The sequence below is a fragment of the Gracilinanus agilis genome, chromosome X, assembly GCF_016433145.1.
Source record: "Gracilinanus agilis isolate LMUSP501 chromosome X, AgileGrace, whole genome shotgun sequence".
Classification (NCBI taxonomy): domain Eukaryota; kingdom Metazoa; phylum Chordata; class Mammalia; order Didelphimorphia; family Didelphidae; genus Gracilinanus; species Gracilinanus agilis.
Window position 1 is genome coordinate 31,450,242 of NC_058136.1, and position 26,175 is coordinate 31,476,416.

Below are 26,175 nucleotides of genomic sequence, written 5' to 3' on the forward strand. Positions count from 1 at the left end.
AGCAGTTGTTTTTCTTCTGGGTTTCTACTCCCACAGTTCTTTCTCTGGATGTGGATATCATTCTTTCTCATAAGTCCCTCAGAATTATCCTGGATCACTGCATTGCTGCTAGTAAGGAAATCCATTACATTCTATTGTACCACAGTGTATCAGTCTCTGTATATAAAGTTCTCCTGGTTCTGCTCCTTTCACTCTGTATCAATTCCTGGAAGTCATTCCAGTTCACATGGAATTCCTCCAGCTCATTATTCCTTTGAGCACAATAGTATTCCATCACCAACTGATACCACAATTTGTTCAGCCATTCCCCAACTGAAGGGCATTCCCTCATTTTCCAATTTTTTGCCACCACAAAGAGCATGGCTATAAATATTTTTGTACAAGTCTTTTTCCTTATTATCTCTTTGGGGGTATAAACCCAGCAGTGGTATGGCTGGATCAAAAGGAAGATAGTCTTTTAAAGCCCTTTGGACATAGTTCCACATTGCTATCCAGAATGGTTGGATCAATTCACAAGTCCACCAGCAATGCATTAATTTTGCCACATCTCCTCCACTTTTTTCAAAGAGGGGATCATCTACAATCTTTGCAACCCCTCCCCAATTGATCTTCAATTCCTTTGTATCCATGGATTCCTTCCTTACTGCCTAATCTCCTCATTCTTCAATAACAATCCTTGACTCAGCTGTCCCTCTCAAGCTACAGTCCTATATCTCCTGTTTGTTCTAAAATACCACATAGAGTTTTTTAATTACTAGTCTCTTTTGGTTCTTTTACCTATCTATTCCTTCTTTACTAGATTAAATTTAATCAATTCTTTAATTGCCTTTAATTGATCATCATTCAAATACCTGCCACTAAATACTGGTACATCCCAAGATTCTTCAAGTTCTCTCACAATCTCTCTTTCTGACCCTCCTCTCTCCCTCCCCTCCCTCTCTCTCCCCAGCCCTCCCCACCTTGGAAGATCTTACCAGCCCTCAGGGGCTCTATGCAGATGACTTTCGATCTACATATTCAAATCCAGTCTTTCTTCTGAATCCTAGTTTTATAACAACTATCTTTTACATGTTTTGAACTCAAAGCTATGCAGACATCTTGAAAGAAATATGTTCAAATGAGGACTTATTATCTAACCCTAACCTTCCCCTTCTTAATTTCCCTATATGTGGTTTTAAGACAACACAATCTTGCTGTCTCTAAGGTTTGCAGACTTTGTCAGCTTAAACATAGCTCTCCCATTTACTCCACACATCTAATAACTTTCTAGATCTTATCATTTTTTTCTCTACTACATCTCTCATTTGGTCCTTTTAATTCTGCAATCCACTGCCCAGAGATGTCAAACTGATATTGCTAAAAGTGTAGGTCTGACCAAGTCAAACCCCTACTTGAAAACCTTAAGGAATGTCAAGAGTAGTAGCACATGCTTTTAACTATGCTACTAAAAAGGCTAAAACTGGTGCACTCTTGGGTAGGGCAGGAGATTGATGTTCACACTAAGTCTAAAATAAGCACTGACATGGTGAGCCCCCAGCAACAAGGGGCCATCGGAGAAGCTCAAAGGAACCAAGGGTTTGAGGCTACAGGTGGCTGCTATACAAACTTAAGTGACTCCACACTGCCCCAAGCACACTATTACAGGCTTATTGCACATTGTTCCCCTTAATACATCCCAATTGAAGTGGCCCACTAGTTCCCTCTATAAAATAAGGCAATGAATCTGCTTTGTCAAATGGTTTGACAGTATGCAATGTAAGAGCATGCAGGACTCAAGAACACAGATTTAGGAATAAGCCAGTATTTGGGTTCAGAAAAGGAGTGGAAACAATACAAAAAGGGACAGGCTACTAAGGGGGAAGAGAGACTAAACCAGAACTAATTAACCATATTGTCATGATTTTTAAGTAAAGAACCTGTGGTCAGAGTAGGAGCAATAGAGGAAGTAGAGTGGGATAGTTACAAAAAATTGTGGTGAAAGACAAAAATAACTTTAGAAGGAGAGAGGAAGAGATGCCAAGAACTACAGAGGTTAATAAGTAATATTCTGACTGACTTCATACTTTTGGATTGTAAAGGAGGAATACTTGTAGTTTCAAATGAGATAAAGGGCCTGACCAGTCCTAAGAATAATTACAGTGGAATGAAGATGAGTCATAAAAGTTGAAGATGTTCACGAATTTGAAGTACACAGTATTTGAAAGGGCATCAATATGTGTCCTGAAGTCATCAAGTAAAACGGAAGGGGCTTGGGGTTGAAAACTCTTTGGGAAAAGAAAGACAATGAAAACAGCAAGTCTTAAACCAAGCCTTTTCTACATTTTAAAAAACGTTTTTAATTAACTGTAGATAGGCTCATTGTAAATAGCTCTTTGCAGGAGCTTTAATATTTACTGTACAAATCAGAGAAAGGTAAAATCTGACTATGAATTCCAAGAAGAGTAATGGCTCGCTGCAGCAAGGCATTGATCTCTTAAAATAATAAAACCTATTCATACTTGCTGATTTACAAACACAAAATCAGAAAGCATTCTTTGCCTCTCACTATACTGTTGCCAGAAATAGGGCCCTCCAATTACAACTAATGATATAGCATCCCCCCACAATTAAAACAGAACTTGTCAGAGCTTCCCAGATACTGCTTAACAATAAAACTAAAGGTCTGGTTGCATTCAGAGATGACTTAGAAGCTTATGAAAAAGTTCATCCAGTCATAGTTAAATACTGTGGGTTTTTTTCACCTTCTATATTTGATTTTCTTTTCTTAGATATAAAAGGCTTCAGAAGGAAACACATTTTAAAAGGCTTGGGTGGGGGTGGAGGGGTCTGGGAAGGTGTGGGTTTATCTCACTTCTGCCATCTACTATGTGGGTGATCATGGGTAAATCACTTCCTTCTCTGGGACTCCCTATCTTCATTAGTAAAATGTTGAGGATAGGCCAGATTATTTCTAAGGCTCCTTCCAGAAATGGCAATGTATCTAGGATTGCCCATATATAAAATTAAAGGGTTGAACAAGATGATCTTTAATGTTCTCAGCAGCTTTGGAAATCAATGAATGTTTTGTTTGCTATCTACAAAATTAGACTAGTATGGTCAGGAAAAAAAATCAAGCAAAGGGTTAAAAAAAGTGATGAGAGAGAATGAGTGTGTGTAGGTACTGACAGATGATACTGTTTAAATATCACTCTCAAGCAAAATTTTGAAATTATTTTATGGAGTTCAGCTTTGCAAAAAGATCCCTGGAGTGGTGATATGCCAATATATTTTGGGGTGCAGCAAACTCAAAAGATGATGGAAATTAAGAGTTTCCCCTTCTTGAAGAGATGATAGCACCCTCTATTGCCTTTTTAGTGTTATCATTTCTTAACTTTCAGCACCAAAACAAATAATTGGGCTGCTTGAGTTAATAGGTAACATAAAAAGTATCTCAATTTGGCTTTGCAATACATTATTGAAGTTATTGATAAAGGGGCTTAATATTCCTCTAATTAAAAGTCATAGTTAGGGGGCAGCTGGATAGCTCAGTGGATTGAGAGCCAGGCCTAGAGATGGGAGGGTCCTAGGTTCAAATTCTGGCCTCAGACACTTCCCAGCTGTGTGACCCTGGGCAAGTCGCTTGTAAGAGGGAAAATTTTAGGTATTTATAGATATATATTTAAAGTGTGGCCGCCAGGAATCAACAATTCAGGTTGATTCCGTAATTAAATCAGACCCAAGCCAGCATAGGGTTGAGGCAAGTTTATTTACAATCAGGAAGGTAAAGTATAGGAATAAAGAGAAAGGGAGAGGCTAGTCCAGGCCAAAGGCCTGGATGGAGAGAGAAGATTAAAAGGCTAAATAAATGAAGCTGTAAGCCACAAGGCCCAACAGCCAGATAGGCTGGCGCCTGCTTAGGTAGAGTTTAGAAGTGGCCCAGTCAGGCCAAGGAAGTCAGCCTAACTTACCCACGTGACAATACAGAGTGTAAGCTGTCTGTGGTCTCAGGAGATGCTTCAGCATCAGGTTCAGAGCTGGGACTGCCTCAATAGGAAGTAACTAACTTACTTAAAGAGATAGTGTCTTTAGTCACTTCCCGTGGGTCCACCTCTAATTCAAATGGACAAATGGCAGCCTCTACACTGATTTGGACTGCCCAAAGGGCAGTCCCTTGTTCTTGATTTGTTACTTATTGTCACGTGTGGGTAACTCATCTCCCCTCCCCACTAAGGAAGGTGAGGGTGACGTCATTTCTATGCCTAGGATGGGTAGATTTTTGACTATGAATGGGCTAGATTTAATTCCATTTACACAGGCTTGACCCCCATTGCCTACCCTTACCTTGGAGCCAATACACAATATTGTCTCAGAGACAGAAGGTGAGGGTTTAAAAAAAAAAAAGTCATGGTTAACATAACTTTCACCCCACACAACACTGACAAAAATTAATGATGAAGTGCTTCTAACCACTTGTGTTAGATTCCTTTTTAATTATACTCTCTAAATAAAGGAACTTGAGTTACAAAAAAGCTTTTTAAAAATTCACATTAACCCTGCAGAGTGACATAGCATATGTCTAAGAGAGAAGAGTATGCAGCAAGCAAATTATTCATTATCCAGTTGAAAGCATGGAAACATTGATAACTGTATTCAAGATATCAAAGGCTATTATACGAAAGGGGGATTACTGTTGTTCCACCTGGGACTACCATTATAAAAGTAGGATCAAAGGACGGAGGCTATAACAATGCAAAGTTACCTTGATGTCAGGAAAATTTTCTTAACAAAATTTGAGCTACATGAAATTAAAATATGCAATCTTAGGGAATAATGGGTCACTCCTTTTCGGTGTTTTTTTGATTAAAGATTGGATGGCTTGTTGCCAGATATGGTTTAAAAGTTATGTTCATAGGTGTTAATACTAGACAGCTTATGATGTACTTCCTAAATCTGAAATTCTTTTGATCTTATAATTAAAATCTTGTGATCTGGTTAAATCAAAAGTAGTAGACAGGGATTCTGGAATTTTTAAGTCTTAATCTCTATTCTTCTATCTTCTTTACAAATACAATATAAGTAAATGCCTAAACAATTGGAGAAATATTCATTGCTCAAGGGTAGGCTGAGCCAAAATTATAAAAATGACAATATGACCTAAATTAATTTATTGAGTACCATACCAATCAAAACTACCAAAAAATTATATTACAGAATTAGAAAAAAATAATAACATCTCAGATATTACAATAAGAACTCACAATTTGAGAAAATATACTCGGAAAACCGGAAAGCAGTCTAGTGGAAGCTAGCCAGAGACCCAGACTCACATCCTATATGAAGAAAAACTCAAAATAAGTACGTGATTTAGACATAAATGGGATTATAAACAAATAAGGGGATCATAGAAAAAGTATAGGTCAGATCTCTAAACAAGGGAAGAATTGATGACTAAACAACAGAGTGGATCAAGTGAGACAGAATGGATGATTCTGATTCTAATAATTCTAAATATTAAATTTAAACGTTTTTGCAGAAACAAAGTTAATGTAGCCAAAATTAAAAGGAAAACAATAAACTTGGTGGGGAGGGTGGGATTTTACAGCATATTCCTCAGAGAAAGATCTCCTTTCTCAAATATATAGGAAAGAGTTTTATGAGCATAGAAGTCTTTCTCCAATTGATAAATGTTCAAAGGATATATGAACAGGCAATTTTCAGAATAAGAAATCAAAGCTACTGGTAGGCATGAAAAAAAATCCTCTAAATCACTAATAGAGAAATAATGGTACCTAAGATGATAGAAAAAGAAAATGACAAATGCTAGATAAGATGTAGAAATACAGATATACTAATGTACTGTTGGTCAGCTGTGAACTGGTCCAACCAATTACGTAGAATGAATTGGAACTATGCCCAACAGGTTATAAAACTGTGTGTTATCTTTCATTCAGCAACATCCACCACTAGGTCCATAATCCAAAGAGATCAAAAAGGACATAAAGGAAAAGGATCGACAAAAATATTTATAACTGCTCTTTTTCTCTTAAATAAAGAAGCACATAAGAAATGGGTAAAAAGTTCATGAGCATCAGTAATTTGTGAAAGAGGGAGAGTATAGGAGGTACCACAAGATTTATGAAGGGCAAATGTCCTGATAGTCAAGAAGAAAGTAGAGTCTGACACGTGAACTCTGTGTGAACTCTGAACTCAAATCTGAACTCAATTCAAAGCCAAATTATTTCAAATATTATTAAAAGAATGGTTAGGAAAAAAGAAGCCAATTTCACAAAGAACCAGCATGGCTTTCTCAAGAATAAATCATGCCAAAATAACATCATTTACTATGCAACAAGGTTATTAGATGCTAAAAATTGAGAGTGGGTGAAAATGCAAGAGAATTTACTAAGATTTTAATAAAAAATTTGGCAGTTCCTCATATTGTTCTTAAGGACAAAATTTAAGAGTTATAGGTCAGACAATAGTACAGTTAAGTACATTTAGAACTAAATGAATGAGCAAATCCCAAAAGTTTGCTCTTAGCATTAAGAAAGGCACAAAGTTCAGAACTAGGAAGATCACAGTCCTGCAATACTCTGCCAAGGTCAGCATTATCTCCAATCCTAGTCAACACTTTTAGGATACACAATGATAATCAGGCAGGTATCCAGACTAGAAAGACTACAATGATAAGAGAAAAGGAGACCATTGCAGGAAAGGATTATTTGAAGGGATGACATTAAGCCTAGGGAAGAGAAGATTTAGGAAATGCAAGAATAGTTTCCTGTCTTCAAGGATTTGAAGGACTGTAATTGAGAAGAGCTTAGACTTTTCCTGCTTAGCTCTAGAAGGCAGAACTAGGAATGGAAGGTAACCCTGGAGTTTGTTGACTGAGTAGAAAACTGCAACAGGGTGGATTTTGTCTTCATAAAAAATAAATTTTCATAACAATTAGAGCTATCCAAAAGTGTAAAAGGTTGTTTCAGGAGGCAGTGGCTCTCCCTCATGGAATGCATTTCACTGAAGACTTGTTATTGTGAAAGAGAAACTTATTTGGATACAGGATGGATTAGATCAGTGATTCCCAAAGTGGGCGCCACCACCCCCTGGTGGGTGCTGCAGCGATCCAGGGAGGCAGTGATGGCCACAGGTGCATTTATCTTTCCTATTAATTGCTATTAAAATTTTAAAAAATTAATTTCCAGGGGCGCTAAGTAATATTTTTTCTGGAAAGGGGGCGGTAGGCCAAAAAAGTCTGGGAACGACTTGGATTAGATGGTGGCCTCTCAGAGCTGAGGCAGCTACAATTCATTTCTGGTCAACCATACTTATTTGTTCAGCTAAGCCTGTTCTCGGGCTTGATTTATCCCAAAATAAGTACCATAAGATTTTTATCTCAAGGGAGGAGTTACTCTACTGGACAGAACTTTGCTAAATCTAATAGACCTCAAGTTAACAGGCCTAAGGTTCAAATCTGGCCTCAGACACTTGGTACCTATTTGTCCCTGGGTAAGTCACTTGATCCCATTGCCTAGCCCTTATTGCTATTCTGTCTTAAAACTGACACTAAGACAGAAGATTAGGGTTTTAAAATAAACAGACAAACAAATGTAATTGCTCTTACCCCTTATATCAACCAAGACAGTATGTACTATAATATAGTAAATCTTTGCATAATGAAACCTTATTCACTCTTCAAGAACCAGTTCAAATGCCACCTGCTTCATAAAGCCATCTCTGATCATAGTGGTTCGTAAGAATTAATAGTTGAAAAGTGCCTTAGTGATCATCTAGATCAATCAAAGATGCAAATGTAGATCTTGTGACAGCTAGTAGTGAGCTCTTCTTCCTCTGAACTCAAGTAAATATAAGCTACTTGACAGCAAGGAATGTTTTGTTTTGTTAGCAATAAGCTTTGTACATAGTAATCACATGATAAATTTATGTTAAACTGAATTATAATATTTCCTTTCTACCATTGCCTAAAATTGAATAATTTGCATCCATAACTTATTCCCCCTACTAAAGTATAAGATCCTTAAAGAGAAGGACCAAGCCTCATGTCCCATTGGACACAATGACCCACAAAAGAAGGAATAATATTATGAGAGTGAAGCAAAGTGGCTTGAACCAGAGATAAAAACAATCCCATAAGCCTGCCACAGAAACAACTGTACAAGAAACTAAATAGAGTTTATACTTAAAGAGACTCCCCCCAAGAGTGTCATCTGAGCAAATGGCATACATCTATCATTGGGATTAGCTTCTTAAAGGGCTTTAAGGTGCTACTTACCTGTTCTTTTAGATTCACCCAATCCATCTTCCACACTTGTCCCAACTCCTAAAAAAATAAAAATCCTAAGTTGAATTGTTTTTACATGAAATAACTATAAAATACTCATCTTTAAAAAATAATCATTTTCCCCTTGAAGTAAGAAGTCAGCTGCAGTATGACCCCCTAAGGCCCTCATGATGACCATAGACAATCACAAAGTGAAGTTTAGAGGATAGGTTAGAGAAGCAATGGTGAACCTTTTGGAGACTGAGTGCCCAAACTGCAACCCTCACACCGCATGTGAGCCTCTCTCTGCCTTACCCCAGACAAGGGAGGGAGGAAGCACTCACATTGGGCTGCTGGGCAAAGGAAATTTCATGTGAGAAATTTCCTTAGGTGAGCATGGAGAAGGGGAAGGGAACAGCCCCCTCCGGCACACATGCCACAAGTATACCAACACAGGGTTAGAGGATAAAAGTTCAAGGGGGTAAAAGGCGATGAGCTGTCCAAATTCTTGACTAACCTATTATGGTCATAGAACCTGACAGCTCATTCCTCATTAAATCTTCAAGGAAACTCTTTTTTTTCCTCCCCCTTAAAACCCTTACCTTCCATCTCAGAATCAATACCATGTATTGGTTCTAAGGCATAAGAGTGGTAAGGGCTAGGCGATGGGGGTCAAGTGACTTGCCCAGGATCACACAGCTGGGAAGTGTCTTAGGCCACATTGGAACCCAGGACCTCCTATATTCAGGCCTGGCTCTCAATTCACTGAGCTACCCAGCTTCCCCCTTCAGAGAAACTCTTCCCCTTTAGCTACTTAACAGCAGAGAGTAAAGAGGCTTAAACCAGCCTTGAATGACACTCCTTTTTTTCCTCAAGTGACTTAATATCATCCTCTTTCTCAGTTGAAGAAGGTCAGAAAACCAAAAAATCCCTGTTGGGCTACTCATACAGGACCATGTCCATTTGCAAAATGCAAATCTAAAATCCTATTTAGTTCAAATTCCTTCAAAAATAAAGTAGTTCTCTGCTATCCACATCTAGAGAAAGAACTGTGGGAATAGAAATCCAGAAGAAAACATATGATGCATTACTTCTTTATATGGGTATATGATTTGAGGTTTTGGTTTTAAAAGATCACTTTATTACAAAAATGAATAATAAATAAATAGGTATTGAGTGATACTACAAGAATAACCCAGTGGAGCTCCAGGAGAGGAGAGGGAAGAGGGGAGGGAGATGACATGACTCATGTAACCATGGAAAAAGATTTTAAAAACAAAATTATATACTAAAAAAATAAAGCAAAATAGTTCTCATTTCTCTCCTTATTTAGGGACCATTTGAAAGTTAAAGGAACAGAGAAGCTCAGAGAAGTTAAGTGATTTGCCTATGATAACAAAGATGATAAGTATTGGATCCAGGATTCAAACCAAAATTACTATCTACTTTCCACAGGTCAAGTTGTGTGTAAAACTCTAAAGTACAACTGAACAAAATAAAAGTTTGATTGAGAAATGCTTATATAAATAAAAATAGGGGACAGCTGGGTGGCTCAGTGGATTGAGAGCCAGGCCTAGAGACAGGAGGTCCTAGGTTCAAATCTGGCCTCAGACACTTCCTAGCTGTGTGACCCTGGGCAAGTCACTTGACCCCCATTGCCTAGCCCTTATTGCTCTTCTGCCTTGAAGCCAATACACAGTATTGATTCTAAGATGGAAAGTAAGGGTTCAAAAAATAATAATAATATTAATTTGTGATTTTTCTATGTCAATAAGCAATCCACAGTGATGCTTTTCAATTTGAGTCGGATATCACTACACTACACCATACTGCTTTCACTTTATTTTTTGGTTCAAGCCTGTAATTTCTTCAGGATAGAGAATTGCCAGGGTGAAAGCTCCCTCTACCAATCCAGAGCAAGAACTCACAAAACATATTTTCTTATAGAGTACTTGCTCTGTCTAATTGCTTCAAAAGTACTAGATGATGATAGGTTTCATTGTACCAACCTGGGTTTAGCTTTCCTAGGCAACAGTAACAGATTTTGGGTCCATCAGGCAATCCCATGGCTTTTATAGGAGGCATTTTAGAGGACCAACTCCCCACTGATACCTGAACAATTTTATGTCGCTCAAATGTACAATGCCTAGCAATAGGGTTAAGATATCAGAGGTATTTGAACAGGGATTCAGTGACTTGAAAACAGGAAAATCATTTGCTATTTAAGTTCTTCAGTATCTGTCCAGCATCCTTGACAAACTATTAACCCTGAAGAATTCTGTCTATGCCAACTTGGAAAGGGAACCCTTCCACCCAATGATATCACTATTAAGTAATATATCCCAAGGAGATTAAAGACAAAAGGAAAAGCATAGGTATAAAAATGTTATAGCAGGGGCAGCTGGGTGGCTCAGTGAATTGAGAACCAAGCCAGGAGTCAGGAGGTCCTGGGTCCAAATCTGACCCCAGACAACTCCCAGCTGTTTGACCTTAGGCAAGTCACTTAACATCCATTACCTAGCCCTTACCACTCTTCTGTCTTGGAACTGATATTCAGTTCGACAGAAGGTCAGGATTTAAAACACACACAGACACACACACACACAGACACACACACACAGACACACAGACACACAGACACACACACACACACACACACACACACACACACACACACACACACACACACACACACACACACACACCCCGTAAAAGGTTTCGTTAAGAAGTTATAGCAGGGGGCAGCTGGGTAGCTCAGTGGATTGAGAGCCAGGCCTAGAGACGGGAGGTCCTAGGTTCAAATCTGGCCTCAGACACTTCCCAGCTGTGTGACCCTGGGCAAGTCACTTGACCCCCATTGCCTACCCTTACCACTCTTCCACCTATAAGTCAATACACAGAAGTTAAGGGTTTAAAATAAAAAAAAAAATAAATTAAAAAAAAAAAAAAAAAGAAGTTATAGCAACATTTTTTGTAGTAGCAAAGAACGAGAAGGACAATGGGTGTTCAATTGAATATAGCTAAATAAATTGTGGGTACATGAATGTAATGGAATATTATTATTCTAAAAGAAATTACTAATATGAAGAATTCTGAGAGATTTGGGAAGACTAGCATTAATCAAAAAAGTCCAAAGGAATCAAAATCAGAAGAATTTCCATGATAATTACAAGGAAAAAAACACTAGTGAAACATTTCGAAACTTTGATGAAATGGCCAACTGAATTCAGAGGAAGTTCGGCTCAAGTATGTTTGTCTACTCTCAGTAGAGAAATAGTGGTCACACGTTTGGAATAAGGTATATAGTATCAGACAGAGTGACTACACTTACCACTAAGTATCAAGCACTGTGATGGGTGCTGGAGCAACAAAGGCAAAGGCAGAAAAGTACTTGACCCAATGCACATTCTAACCATGCATGTAGAAGTATATTCAAAGCAGTTACATGGTAACATTGGAAGAGGCAGCACTGGAGAAACCAAGAAAGACCTCGTTGGCTGGCTAAAGATGACATTCTCGCAAGGTAATAGGAAAATGTCTTTCCTCTTATTCAAACTGCTAAATGCTTAAAGTGGGAGTTGCTAGGTGGCTTGGTGGATAGAGCCAGAGCTAGAGATGAGAGGTCCTGGGTTCAAATTTGACCTCAGACGCTTGTCTAGCCCTTACCGCTCTGCTTTGGAATGGATACTTGATATTGATTCGAAGAGGGAAGGGAAGGGTTGTTTTTGTTTGTTTGTTTTTTAATGGATACACTGACTTCTACATGAGCAGTCGGCTTCAGAAACACATAGAAGTTTTCCAAAGGATGAGGAACAAACAAATAAACAAATAAACAAATAAATAAAAAAGACAGGCAATGATGCTACAAGGAAGGAAAAATCAGTTATATCATTTGAAGGAAAATGAAATGTGGCCAATAAACAGTAAAAATTCTTCAGCCCTGATTTCAATTATTCATATATCAAATGGTGTTTCATTTACCAGACATTGAAACATAAGCAGAGAATGATTTAGATATGGAAGCTGTTGCTAAGGAGGTTGCTCCTGTCTATATAACTCCAGCAAGTATTCAACTATACAATGCCTTTTTTTTAAGACTATTTTTTAAAATTATCATTCCACAGGTGAAGTTCATTTAAATCAAGGAATATTTTCCACTTTCCTTTCCAGATTCAATGACAGGTATCACTACAGAAATGGAAGGGTAGGATTTAAATGCCCTCCTAAGAATTTAAAAGACCGCTGTCTTCACTTAGGATAGGGATGAGAACATTTTTAGTAAGAAAATTTTTAGTAATAAAAAGAGCAAGAAGCAGCAGCTTCAGATTATAAAACAAAACAAAACAAAACCAAAAAACCCCACCTCTAATCCAAACTTAGACCAAGAAGATTAAATGGCTTGTTGGGGTGCTGGGGAGCTAATTACTAGAAAGCCAGAAACTGAACACAGAATAGTGTTATCTCTGGGCTACCACCCCTGATATGATTCTGATTTGTATTTTGGGGACAAGGGCAAGGGAACACTAAGGAGGCTAGAAAGTAGATTTTCCTATAGGGCACAAAAAACTTTGGAGGTCTAGAGTTCTGTTCCTCTACAAAGGCATTTTCCCTCAGTGAATAAACATTTTCTTGTTAATCATGCTACAAAACTCAACAAAAACTTAACTGTTAACAAATCATACTTTAAAAAAAAAACAAAAATGCTACCTCTTTAGAAAACTATATTGGCATTTTTTTTCCTCATTTTTATTTTCAATACCAAATTATCTCACTCCACCCTTGTCTTATCCCACCCATTGATAAGAAACATGAAAACAAAGTCATGCAAAACAAATTTCCACATTAGTGAATACCAAAATAGAAAAAGAAATAAGAAAATAGGCTTCAATCTGCACTGAATTCATCAGATAGATCTCTATCAAGAGATGGATATGTTTTATCATTAGTTCTTGGGAACTGTGCTGGGTCACTGTATTAATCAGTTATATAAAGTAGCTCAGAGTTGATTTATAACTTTATAAATTGTTCAATTGTTCTCCTGAGTATACTCCATTCACTCTGCATCAGTTCATACAGATCTTGCCTGGTTTCTCTGAAACCATCCATTTCATCAATTTATTATAACACAAAAGTATTGCATTACATTTATAAATCATAATTTGTTCAGCCATTTCCAAATGTATGATATAAATGGGTATTCCATCAGTTTTCAATTCTGTTTTACCACAAAAAAGCACTGCTACAAATATTTTCATACAGATTTTTCCCCTTTTCCTTTAGGGTCTTATATAACCCAAGGTCGTATATAACTTTGGGTTGGTAGTAACCAACAGTATCCTTCAGTCAAAGGGTAGAAGGCACAGTTTAATAGCTTTTTGTGCAAAGTTCTCAGATGCTTTCCAGAATGGTTGAACTAGTTCACAGTTCAATCAACAGGGTAATATTAGTATACCTATTTTCCTGCGTCTCATCCAGCACGTCATTTTCCTTTTTTATCATCATAACCAATATGATGAATGTGACATGGTGCATCAGAGTAGTTTAAGTTTGCATTTTTCTAATTATTACTGATAAAGTATTTTCAATGTGACTACTGATACCTTTTCTCTAAAAAGAGCCTATTCATAATCTTTGACCAATTGCCAATTGAGGAACAGCTTTTATTCTTATAAATTTGACTCAGTTCTCTATATATCTGAAAAACATGGCCTTTACCAGAGAAACCAGCTGCCAACTTTTTTCCTAGTTACCTGTGTTTCTTCTAATTTAAGTTGCAAATGTTTGGTTTGTGCAAAAACACTTTAATTTTATGTGACCAAAATTATCTATTTTTACCTTCTATGAACTATCTCTAGTTTGGTCATGAACTCTTCTATTCTGTATAGATCTAACAGGTAATTTTTATCCATGCTTGACTAATATGCTTATGAAAGAACATCTTCTATCTAAATAATATACTCATTTTGAGCTGATCTGGGTATATGGTATGAGAACCTGATCTTTGCCTCCTTTCTGCCAGATTACTTTCCTGTTCAAATAGTTCTCCTTTTACATAAATTCAATTATGCAAATTCGACACCAAGACAGAAAGGAGTCCATAGCAAGGGTGGCTGCTTACTAAATGCAACCCAGAGCTAGAGGTCCTCTACTCCAGGCACTGAAGCCACTAACATTAATTAAGAACTGGCTGAATTCTCAAATTAATTTTTTGAAATAGTGAATTTTTGTCCAAATACCTGGGATCTTTGGATTTATCAAATACTAAATTATTCTGATCATTTGTTTCTCTACATTGTGCACTTAAATCTTTTCTGTAGATCAATATATTTCTTCGTTATTCTGTCATTCAGCCATGTCCAACTCTTCCTGACCCTGTGTATCACACCAATACCGTCCATGGGGTTTTCTTGCCAAAGACACTGGAGTGGTTTGCCATTTCCTAATCCAGGGGACTAAGGGTAAAAAAGAGGTTAAGAGATTTCCCCAGGGTCACACAGCAAATAAGTTAGAGGCTAGATTTGAACACAGGTCTTCTTGATTACAGGACTACTGCTCTATCCACTTGAGCCACCTACCTACCTGAGGCTATTTCTTACCAAATATCAAATTTTTTGACAATTATACCTTTGTAGTACAGAATGAAATCTGGTACTACTAAGTCCACTTCCTTCCCATTTGTTTCTCATTAATTCCATCATATACTTTTTAAAAAAAACTTTATCTTCTGTCTTGAAAGCAATACTAAGTATCATTTCCTAGACAGAAGAGTGATAAAGGCTAGGCAATGGGGGATAAGTGACTTGCCCAGGGTCACGTAGGTAGGAAATGCCAGAGGACACATTTGAACACAAAACTTCCTGTCTCTAGGAATCTCTAATCCACTGAACCAACTAGCTGCCCTTTCTAATGATATTCTTGACCTCTTAATTGATATTTCTCCAATTACTTAGATGTGTCTTTATTTAATTGAAGTGTTTTGTAATTGTGTTCATACAGTTCTTGCCAGTGTTTTGGCAAGTAAATTCCCAAGTACCTTATATTGTCCATAGTTGTTTTATTTATAAAGGAATTGCTTTATCTCTTCCTGCCAGTATCATATAAGACTCCTTGACAATAATGATACTATAATAATTAAGATCAAATAAAGTACAAAAAGAAAAGGTGAGCTATCACTAAAAGATGATTTGCTGTACACATTCCAAATAGAAGAGGGATCCCAATAGATGATAAGGTCTTCCCTAAGTTCTCCATTGTGGATGGCAGTGCCTTTATCATACTAAGGTCAAGAATATCACAGCATCTCTCTTTGTCTTCTTATCCTGTCCAAATTCTTGTTAACTCCTTGTAGTCATATCCCTACTTGACCATGGTTCCAATTTCCTCCTTCATGAGAGGCTGTCTGTAACCCAAAAAGCACATATAAAAAGGCCAAGATCAAGCAAACCACTTTATTCCTTCCACTGAATGAAGTAAGGAAGTAATTCATGAGATCAACCAGGCATTTCAGGTGCACAGGTACGAGGACCTTGTGAGAGGATTTAGGGCTTTCTACTTGCCAGTACTTCCTATCTCAATACAATCAGGCCACTCTCATCTACCATCCATCCCTGCCCCAAATTCTCCCACAAGACTGGCAAGCTTTGCATGTTACACCTCATTGTGGCTTTGTTTCTTTGAGACACTCTGGCCTAATTCCCTGCTATATAGCAGCATCAAGAGACATTATGGAACAAGAAGCATTTCTAACAAAGCTATGCGATAGGCTGTTGTCTTATGTTGAAATACTGTATACCAGATTGCTTTGTCAATGTTTGTAAAGCACCAAGCAAGTGCCAAGAACTACTTGGGTTCCCCTTCCATTGACTGTGTACACAGAAGTTTAACTGGTGATTTTATCAACAACTATACCCCAATCTGCCACAGAATTTCTGAGGCAAGGAAAATAGGCAGAGACAAAACACATGGGCAAGGGACAAGGAAAAAGTGCTGGGGCTAATGGAAGAAAAGGAAGATGAAACACATTTAGTGCTTTTCACAGAAAAGAGAACCCCTAGAGGGAGTGGAGTCCAGGATCTTTCTTTTCATTTATCAGAAGAAAGAAAACCAAAACTGAACAGACCATTTGCAGTCCATTGGTCCAGGAACGGCTCAGCCGAAACGGGGCAGTGAGCTTGGAGCAGGGTTAAGATGGCGGCAGAGTAAAAAGAGGCTGCTTAACTTCTCCTAACCAACACATACAGGACTCCTCAAGAGGACATAAAAACAAATCCAGATGAACGAAAAGACCCCACAACAGGGTGAAGCGTTGAAGGTACTTGGAATTGGGGCATTTCATTGTTCTAAAGGGATGAAACAGCTCTCACTAAAAAGCAGACTGAGCAACTCCCTCCCCAACACACCACCTATAGTGCCAAAGCCAGCACACAAGAGTTAAAGCAAGTTTGGGGCATTCATTAGGTTCTTGGCAGCTCACCAGGGCCTGCTCCGGTGAGCAGCAATACATAAGACCCCAAGAGACTAAAGAATGTGTGGACGTTGAACACAGACCCTGAGCTGAGGCAAGGATGCAGGCAAGGATGCAGGCACGGACTCAGGCGCAGGCTCAGGTGCAGACGTGGATCCTGAGCCCAGGCCCGGACCTTAGGTGGGGACCCAGCTCAGAGGGGTGCATGACTGTAGAAGCAGCACCCTGAGATTGTCAAAGGAGCTTCAGGCAGAGGAACAAACAAGGGGACCATCAAGAGGCTTGACCCCGAGAACAACTAGACCTGAGACCTCAGGAGCCTAAAGAACACAGACAAACCCTGGGTATGAGGATAAAGCTGAGAGGGCGCTGGACTAACAATGGAAAGCCAGACACAAGAACCCCAAAAGAGAAAGATCAAGAAGAAATCTTTAACACTCAATAACTTTTACACAGAAAAAATCCAGACAACAGAGCAAACAGCAGAGGAGAATAAACAAGTAATCATATCCAAACCTACCCCCAAAAATGAAAACTGGTCACAAGCTCTTGAAGAGTTCAAATCTGAGATTATGAGAAAGATGGAAGAGATCTGGCAAGAAAATAACAGTTTAAAAGGCAGAATTTTGCAATTAGAAAGTGAGGCTCAGAAATCAAATGAATTGATAAGCAAATTGAAGACCAGAAATGACCAGCTGGAAGCCTTGAAGAACCAAACAGGCCAGACCGAAAAGGAAAACCAAAAGATTATAGCAGAAAACCAGTCTCTAAAGGCTAGAATTGGGCAATCAGAAGTGAATGATCTCAAGACAGCTAGAACAAATAAAGCAAAGTCAAAAGACTGATAAAAAGAAACATAAATATCTCACTGAGAAATTAACAGATCAAGAAAACAGGGCTAGAAGAGACAATTTGAGAATCATTGGTCTTCCTGAAAAAGCAGAAACTAATACGAATTTGGACTCCATACTAAAAGAAATTATTCAGCAAAACTGCCCTGAAGTTCTACAACAAGAGAGCAATATAGACATTGAAAGGATCATAGATCACCCTCTACACTAGACCCGGAGAAGACAACCCCCAGGAATATAATAGCCAAATTCAAGAGCTTCCAAGTAAAAGAAAAAATATTACAAGAAGCCAGAAAGAGACAATTCAGATATCAAGGAGCACCAATCAGGATCACACAGGATCTTGTAGCTTCCACACTAAAAGACCTCAAGGCTTGAAATATGATATTCAGAAAGGCAAGAGAACAGAGTCTACAACCAAGATCATCTACCCATCAAAACTGACTATATACTTCCAGGGGAAAATATGGGCATTCAACAAGATAGAAGATTTCCAAGTATTTGCACAGAAAAGACCAGGACTAACTGGAAAGTTCAATATCCAACCACAAAAACCAAGAGAAACATGAAATGGTAAATAAGAAACAGAGGGGAAAGAAAGAAAACTCTTATGTTTAAATTTGTCTCTTTAAGGGTTTTAATATCATCAAATTATTTGTATTCCTATATGGAGAAATGTTAGGTGTAATCTTCAAAAATTGTATTCACTATAATGGTAATTAGAAGAATTATTCATAGGGAGACTTTTGGAGCACTAAATGTCTAAGATGAGATGGGGGGTGGGAGGGATTGGAGATGGCACCAAGAGAAACTTGAATGAGAAAAATAGGATATTCTATACCACACAAAGAGGGCATGGAAAGGGGAGGGGATGAATAAGAAGGAGAAGAAGAGAGCATTAAGAGATAATATTTAAACCTTACCCTCAGAAGAATTAACCCTAAGAGGAAAGAGTAGCTATATTCATTGGGATATAGAATTCTATCTAACCCTACTGAGAAAGTCAGAAGGGATTAACCAAGGGGAGCAGGGGAGTGGGGAGGTCAAAAAAGTGAAGGGAGGAGAGGAGGGAGGGAATTCATTAGGCCTTAAAAAATAAAACGAGGGGAATAATAAGGGAGGGGGTGGAAAGGGAAGTAAATCAAGGGAGGGGACTAAGGGGACTGGTCTAAAACAAACCACTGGTTTCAAAGGAAATAGCTTAAGAAGAATGGGTAGAACTAGGAGAGGATACCAAAATGTTGGGGAATACACAACTGATAATTATAACTCTGAATGTGAATAGGATGAACTCACCCATAAAATGGAAGCAAATAGCAGAGTGGATTAGAAACCAAAACCCTACCATATGTTGTCTACAAGAAACACATATGAGGCAGGTAGACATACACAGGTTTGAGGTCAAGGGCTAGAGCAAAATCTTTTGGGCTTCGAATGAGAAAAAGAAGGCAGGGGTGGCAATCATGATTTCTGACAAAGGCAAAGTAAAAATAGATATGATTAGAGACAGGGAAGGTAATTACATCCTGATAAAAGGCAGTATAGACAATGAGGAAATAACAGTACTCAAAGTGTATGCACCAAATAGTATAGCATCCAAATTCCTAAAGGAACAACTGGCTGAGCTCAAGAAGGAAATAAGATAGTAAAACCATACTAGTGGGAGATCTAAATATTCCTCTTTCAGATCTAGACAAATCAAACCAAAAAATAAATAAGAAAGAGATAATAGAGGTGAATGAAATCCTAGAAAAATTAGAATTAATAGATATGTGGAGAAAAATAAATAGGGACAAAAAGGAATACACCTTCTTTTCAGCTGCACATGGTATATTCACAAAGATTGACCATGAAATAGGGCATAGAAACATCGCAAACAAATGCAAAAGAGCAGAAATAATAAATGTAACCATCTCAGATCATAATGCAATAAAAATAATAATTAGTAAGGGCACCTGGACAGGCAAATGAAAAACTAATTGGAAATTAAATAATATTATTCTCCAAAACCACTTAGTTAAAGAAGAAATAATAGAAACAATCAATAAGTTCATTGAAGAGAATAATAATGATGAGACATCCTACCAAACTCTGTGGGATGCAGCTAAGGCAGTACTCAGGGGGAAATTTATATCCTTGAGTGCAAATATTAACAAATTAGAGAGGGCAAAGATCAATGAACTGGACATGAAAATTAAAAAAACTAGAAAGGAAACAAATTAAAAGTCCCAGCTAAAGACCCAATTAGAGATTACAAAAATTAAAGGAGAAATCAATAAAATTGAAAGTAAAAGAACTACTGAATTAATAAATAAGTCTAGAAGCTAGAACTTTGAAAAAACAAACAAAATTTACAAAGTACTGGTCAATCTAATTTAAAAAAGGAAAGAAGAAAACCAAATCATCAGTATCAAAGATGAAAAGGGAGACCTCACCTCTAATGAAGAGGAAATCAAGGCAAACATTAAAAACTATTTTGTCTAATTATGTCAATAAACATAGCAATCTAGGTGATATGGATGAATATTTACAAAAATATAAATTGCGTAGTTTAACAGCAGAAGAAATAGAATACCTAAATAATCCCATATCAGAAAAAGAAATTGAACAAGCCATCAAAGAACTCCCTAAGAAAAAATCTCCAGGGCCTGATGGATTCACAAGTGAATTCTATCAAACCTTCAAAGAACAACTAACTCCAATACTACACAAACTATTTGACATAATAAGCAAAGAAGGAGTTCTACCAAATTCTTTTTATGATACAAACATGGTACTGATTCCAAAGCCAGGTAGATCAAAAACAGAGAAAGAAAACTACAGACCAATCTACTTATAACAAAAAGACTCCCGCAAGTAAACACGAGGGTTATTCATTATGATTAGGTGGGATTTATACCAGGAATGCAAGGATGGTTCAACATCAGGAAAACCATTCACATAATTGACCATATCAACAAGTAAACCAACAAAAACCACATGATTATCTCAATAGATGCTGGAAAAGCCTCTGACAAAATACAACAACCAATCCTATTGAAAACACTAGAAAGTATAGGAATAGAAAGACCTTTCCTAAAAATAATAAACAGTATATATCTAAAACCATCAACAAGCATCATATACAATGAGGATAAATTAGAAATCTATCCAGTAAGATCAGGTGTGAAACAAGGATGCCCATTATCACCTCTATTATTTAACATTGTACTAGAAACACTAGCAGTAGCAATTAGAGAAGAAAAAGAAATTGAAGGTATCAAAATAGGCAAGGAGGAGACTAAGCTATCACTCTTTGCAGACGATATGATGGTATACTTAAAAAATCCTAGAAAATCAACTAAGAAGCTGGTAGAAATAATCAACAACTTTAGCTAAGTTGCAGGATACAAAATAAATGCACATAAATCATCAGCATTTCTATATATATCCAACACATCACAACAGCAAGAGGTAGAAAGAGAAATACCATTTAAAATAACCCTAGACAATATAAAATACTTAGGAATCTATCTACCGAAACAAACACAGGAATTATACAAACACAACTACAAAACACTTTCCAAACTCTTAAAACTAGATCTAATAATGGACTTCTGTACCAGCAGCAATGCAATGACACAGGACAGTTGTGAGGAACTTATGGTAAAGAATGCTACCCACATTCAAAGGAAGAACTGCAGGAGAGGAACATAGAAGAAAAACAACTGCTCGAACACATGGGTTGAGGTGGACATGATTGGGGATGTAGACTCGAAACTACCACACCAAAGCAACTAACAACAATTTGAAAATAGGTCTTGATCAATGACACATGTTAAAACCAGTGGAAAAGTGCATCGGCCATGGGTGGGGGGAGTGCAGGGGGTGAAGGGGAAAGTAGGAGCATGAATCATGTAACCATGTTAAAAATGAATATTAATAAATGTTTTTAAAAATTTAAAAAAAAACTAGATCTAAACAATTGGAAAAACATTGCACATGGTTAGGATGATCTAACATAATAAAAATGACCATTCTACACAAATTAATTTACTTATTTAGTGCCATACCTATCAAACTACAAAAAAACTTTTTTACTGAATTAGAAAAAATATAACAAAGTTCATTTGGAAGAAAAGATCAAGAATATCAAGGGAAATAATGAAAAAAAAAAAAAAACCACGAAGGAAGGTAGCCTAGCAGTGCCAGATATTAAACTATACTATAAAGCAGGAGTCATCAAAACAATATGGTAGGGGCAGTTGGGTAGCTCAGTGGAGTGAGAGTCAGGCCTAGAGACAGGAGGTCCTAGGTTCAAACCCGGCCTCAGCCACTTCCCAGCTGTGTGACCCTGGGCAAGTCACTTGACCCCCATTGCCCACCCTTACCAATCTTCCACCTATGAGACAATACACCGAAGTATAAGAGTTAAAAAAAAAAATTAAAAAAAAAAAAAGCAATATGGTAAGAGACAGAAGGGAGGATCAGTGGAATAGACTTGGGGTAAGTGACGTCAGCAAGACTGTCTATGATAAACCCAAAGAGCCCAACTTTTGAGACAAAAATCCACTATTTGACAAAAACTGTTGGGAAAATTGGAAAACAGTATGGGAGAGATTAGTTTTAAATCAACATCTCACACCCTACACCAAGATAAATTCAGAATTGGTGAACGACTTGAATATAAAGAAGGAAACTATAAGAAAATTAGGTGAACATAGAATACTATACCTGTCAGATCAATAGGAAAGGGAAAATTTGAAAACCAAGCAAGATTTAGAAAAAAATTACAAAATGTAAAATAAATAATTTTGATTATATTAAATTAAAAAGTTTTTGTACAAACAAAAACAATGCAACCAAAATCAGAAGGGAAACAACAGACTGGGAAAAAATCTTTATAACAAAAAATTCTGACAGAGGTCTAATTACTCAAATATACAAGGAGATAAATCAATTGTATGAAAAATCAAGCCATTCCCCAATTGATAAATGGGCAAGAGATATGAATAGGCAATTTTCAGATAAAGAAATCAAAACTATCAATAAGCACAGGAGAAAGTGCTCTAAATCTCTAATCATTAGAGAAATGCAAATCAAAACAACTCTGAGGTATCACCTCACACCTAGCAGGTTGGCTAAAATGATAGCAGGGGAGAGTAATGAATGTTGATGGGGATGTGGCAAAATTGGGACATTAATGCATTGCTGGTGGAGTTGTGAACTGATACAACCATTCTGGAAGGCAATTTGGAACTATGCCCAAAGAGCTCTAAAAGACTGCCTGCCCTTTGATCCAGCCATAGCATTGCTGGGTTTGTACCCCAAAGAGATCATAGATAAACAGACTTGCACAAAAATATTTATAGCTGCGTTTTTTGTGGTGGCAAAAAACTGGAAAACGAAGGGATGCCTTTCAATTGGGGAGTGGCTGAACAAATTGTGGTATATGTTGGTGATAGAGTACTATTGTGCTCAAAGGAATAATAAAGAGGAGGAATTCCATGTGAACTGGAAAGACCTCCAGGAATTGATGTCGAGTGAAAGGAGCAGAGCCAGAAGAACATTGTACACAGAGACTGGTATACTATGGTAAAATCGAATGTAATGGACTTCTGTACCAGCAGCAATGCAATGACACAGGACAGTTCTGAGAGATTTATGGTAAAGAACGCTACCCACATTCAGAGGAAGGACTGCAGGAGAGGAAACGTAGAAGAAAAACAACTGCTTGAACTTATGGGTTGAGGCAGACACGATTGGGGATGTAGACTCAAAACTACCACACCAATGCAACTATCAACAATTTGGAAATAGGTCTTGATCAATGATACATGTTAAAATCAGTGGAAAAGTGCATCGGCCATGGGTGGGGGGAGTGCAGGGGGAAAAGTAGGAGCATGAATCATGTAACCATGTTAAACATGAATATTAATAAATGTTTAAAAAAATTAAAAAAAAAAAGCAATGTGTGAAGGGACAGCTAGGTGGCTCTGTGGATAGTGTGCCAGGTCCAGCGTAAGAAGGACCTGGGTTCAAAAATGACCTCAAACATTTCCCAGCTCTGTGATGCTGGGTTTAACTTAACCCCATTTGCCTAGCTCTTGCTGTTCTTTTGCGTTAGGACTGATTCTAAGTCAAAGGTAAAAAATATGTAATGTGTGCTGAAGCTCACACTGACTTCCAGGAAAAAGCCATATACCTAATAGGATTGAACATGTAATACTGATAAAAGAATTTTGACCTGGCAAGTCAGGAGATGTAGGCTCTAGATCTAATCCTTCCATTAACTCAGAATCCCAGACCACCTTGTCTATCCCATAACTGAACAAAAATGCCCTCACAAAATGTCTGATGAGTGATCAATGATTGCTTTCAATCCATGCCTTTGCTTCTAGACCTGATGTGGAGAAGGACCTAATAATCTACACACTGAGGCAGCGCATTCTACTTGGGCACAGCTCAAATTATTAGCCTTTCCGTGACATCATGCTTAAATGCTCCTCTGTGCAACTTTCACCGACTACTTTAAACACAGCACTTTAAAAAGGGGAAGGTAGGTACAAGTGCTCCGAGCCTTCTTTTCTCCAAGCTAACTACATTCTCAATTCCTTCAATTGATCGTCATTCTTATTACTTCCCCTCTCTAAAGTGAGGTAAACTACTCCAGTCCTACCTGCCTCTCTGAATGTGAGGTTCAAATGAAATACCCTATATAAAAGTCCTTTGGATAGGACTCTGCCCTGTAGCCTTGATAGGCTTGTCATCTCTGGGGCAGTAACAATTCTATTCAACTAACATTTATTAAGCAAAAACAAGGCAATAAACTGGGCTATGTGGCCATTTGTCAGATTACATTTCCTAGCTATTTGCAAACATCCCCACTGGGCCTAGACATACCAAGAAACAAAAAAGAGTCCCAAGCTGCAATTAGTCATAGGCCTCTTTATTAAAAAAATAACCATCCATACAGAGCCCCTCTCTGCTCACAATCCTAAGCAAATGAAAAAAAAAAACAAACCAACTAGTGTTAAAGTTGTTACACAAAAACTACAACCACCCAAATAAAGTCTGGAAACCACTGGGGAATCATGGCCTCAGAATATTGCTTCCTGTAAACTTACATTAAGACTTTCTCTTGAGGGGGGAAAAAAGCACAAAGGAAAATGAGACGTAGAGAAGAAAAAGACTTTGCATAAAGCCACATAACATAGGCTTTATGTAACAACATATTATCCAAAATGAGGCAAAAAGTAACAGTTCTAGTCATTGATCAATTTATGACAAGGAACTGACATGTAATCAAGGAAAAGGACCTGCACGCAGAGAAATAAGAGCATCAGCAAAGGTCTCTTGGAGGGAGTGAGATTTAAGCTGTTATGAAGGAAATTGAAGTTCCAAAAGACAAACACAGGAAAAAAGAGCATTACAGGCATACAGGTTGGGCTAAGAAAAGGAATGCAGTTGGGAGATTGAATGTCATAAAGAAGGAATAGTGAAAAAGGAGTTCATGAAACAAAGTAATATGTATTCAGCCTAAAATGGTAAATTGGAGTCAGACTGTGATAGGTTTTTTCTTTTTTTAACTCATAACCTTCTTTCCTAGAATCGATACACAATTCTAAAACAGAAGAGTAACAAGGGTTAGGCATCTGGAGTTGACTTGCCCTGGGTCACACAGCTTGGAAGTGTCTGAGGCCAGATTTGAACCCAGGAAATCCAGGACTGGTTCTCTATGCACTGAACAGCCTAGCCGCTCTTGTGAACACCTTTAAACATAAAGCAGCAGAAATTTTATTTTATTCTAGAGGCAAGACAGAGCCAAGAGGTTTTTTTCCTGCAGCATCCTGGGCATGATCAATGATTCATAGTTCCAAACAGCCAACTGACTGAGCTAATGGTCAAACCTATGTGTTAGGAGTATCACTTTGGCAGTTGTATAAAAGAGAGTTGTATAAAAGGCTAAATCTGAAGTCTAACATTTAGTTCCAGCCACCTATCTTGGGAAATATATTGACAAAGTATAGCATGTGTCCAGGAGACAATAACCATAGTGATAGAACTGGATACCAGACCACAGAAAAATAAACTAAAAAACTAGAGATATCAAGTATGGAGAAGAGAAGACACAAAGAGTGAAGGACTGCATTCAAGCATTACAAAATATGTATGGAAAATGGAATACAGATTTGTTTTTCCAGGCTCAGTGGGTAGAAGCAGGAGAAATAGATATAATTTCAAGTGACCCAGATCTCAGTTCAATAGACTAAAAAACCTTCCATGAGAACTATCTAAACAAGGAACTGACAATTTCAAAAACAGTGAATTGCTAATCACTGTAGACTCTTCAAGTGTAGACTGATCAAACAATGAGAGATAATGTAAAAGGAATGGCTATTCAGGTAGGAGAATTAGACTACAAATTCTAAAAAAACAGTAAGTCCCTTGTCCAAGGTCATATTGTGAGCCAGCAATACAATAAAGACCACAATGTTTTAAAGTATTATAAGGGGCAGCGGGGTGGCTCAGTGGATTGAGAGCCAGGCCTAGAGATGGGAGGTCCTGAGTTCAAATCTGAACTCAGACACTTCCTAACTATGTGAACCTGGGCAGGTCACTTA

General features: G+C 37.7%; 1 protein-coding gene across 1 annotated transcript in view; it reads right to left on the bottom strand.

The window, feature by feature from the left end:
• The window catches only part of CD99L2 (CD99 molecule like 2), a 179,734-nt gene that overhangs the window by 76,498 nt on the left and 77,061 nt on the right, over positions 1-26,175 (bottom strand). Inside the window, exon 3 of the mRNA XM_044682789.1 lies at positions 8,270-8,317. Within this exon, the coding sequence (XP_044538724.1) occupies positions 8,270-8,317 (48 nt within the window). The remainder of the gene's footprint in view (positions 1-8,269; positions 8,318-26,175) is intronic.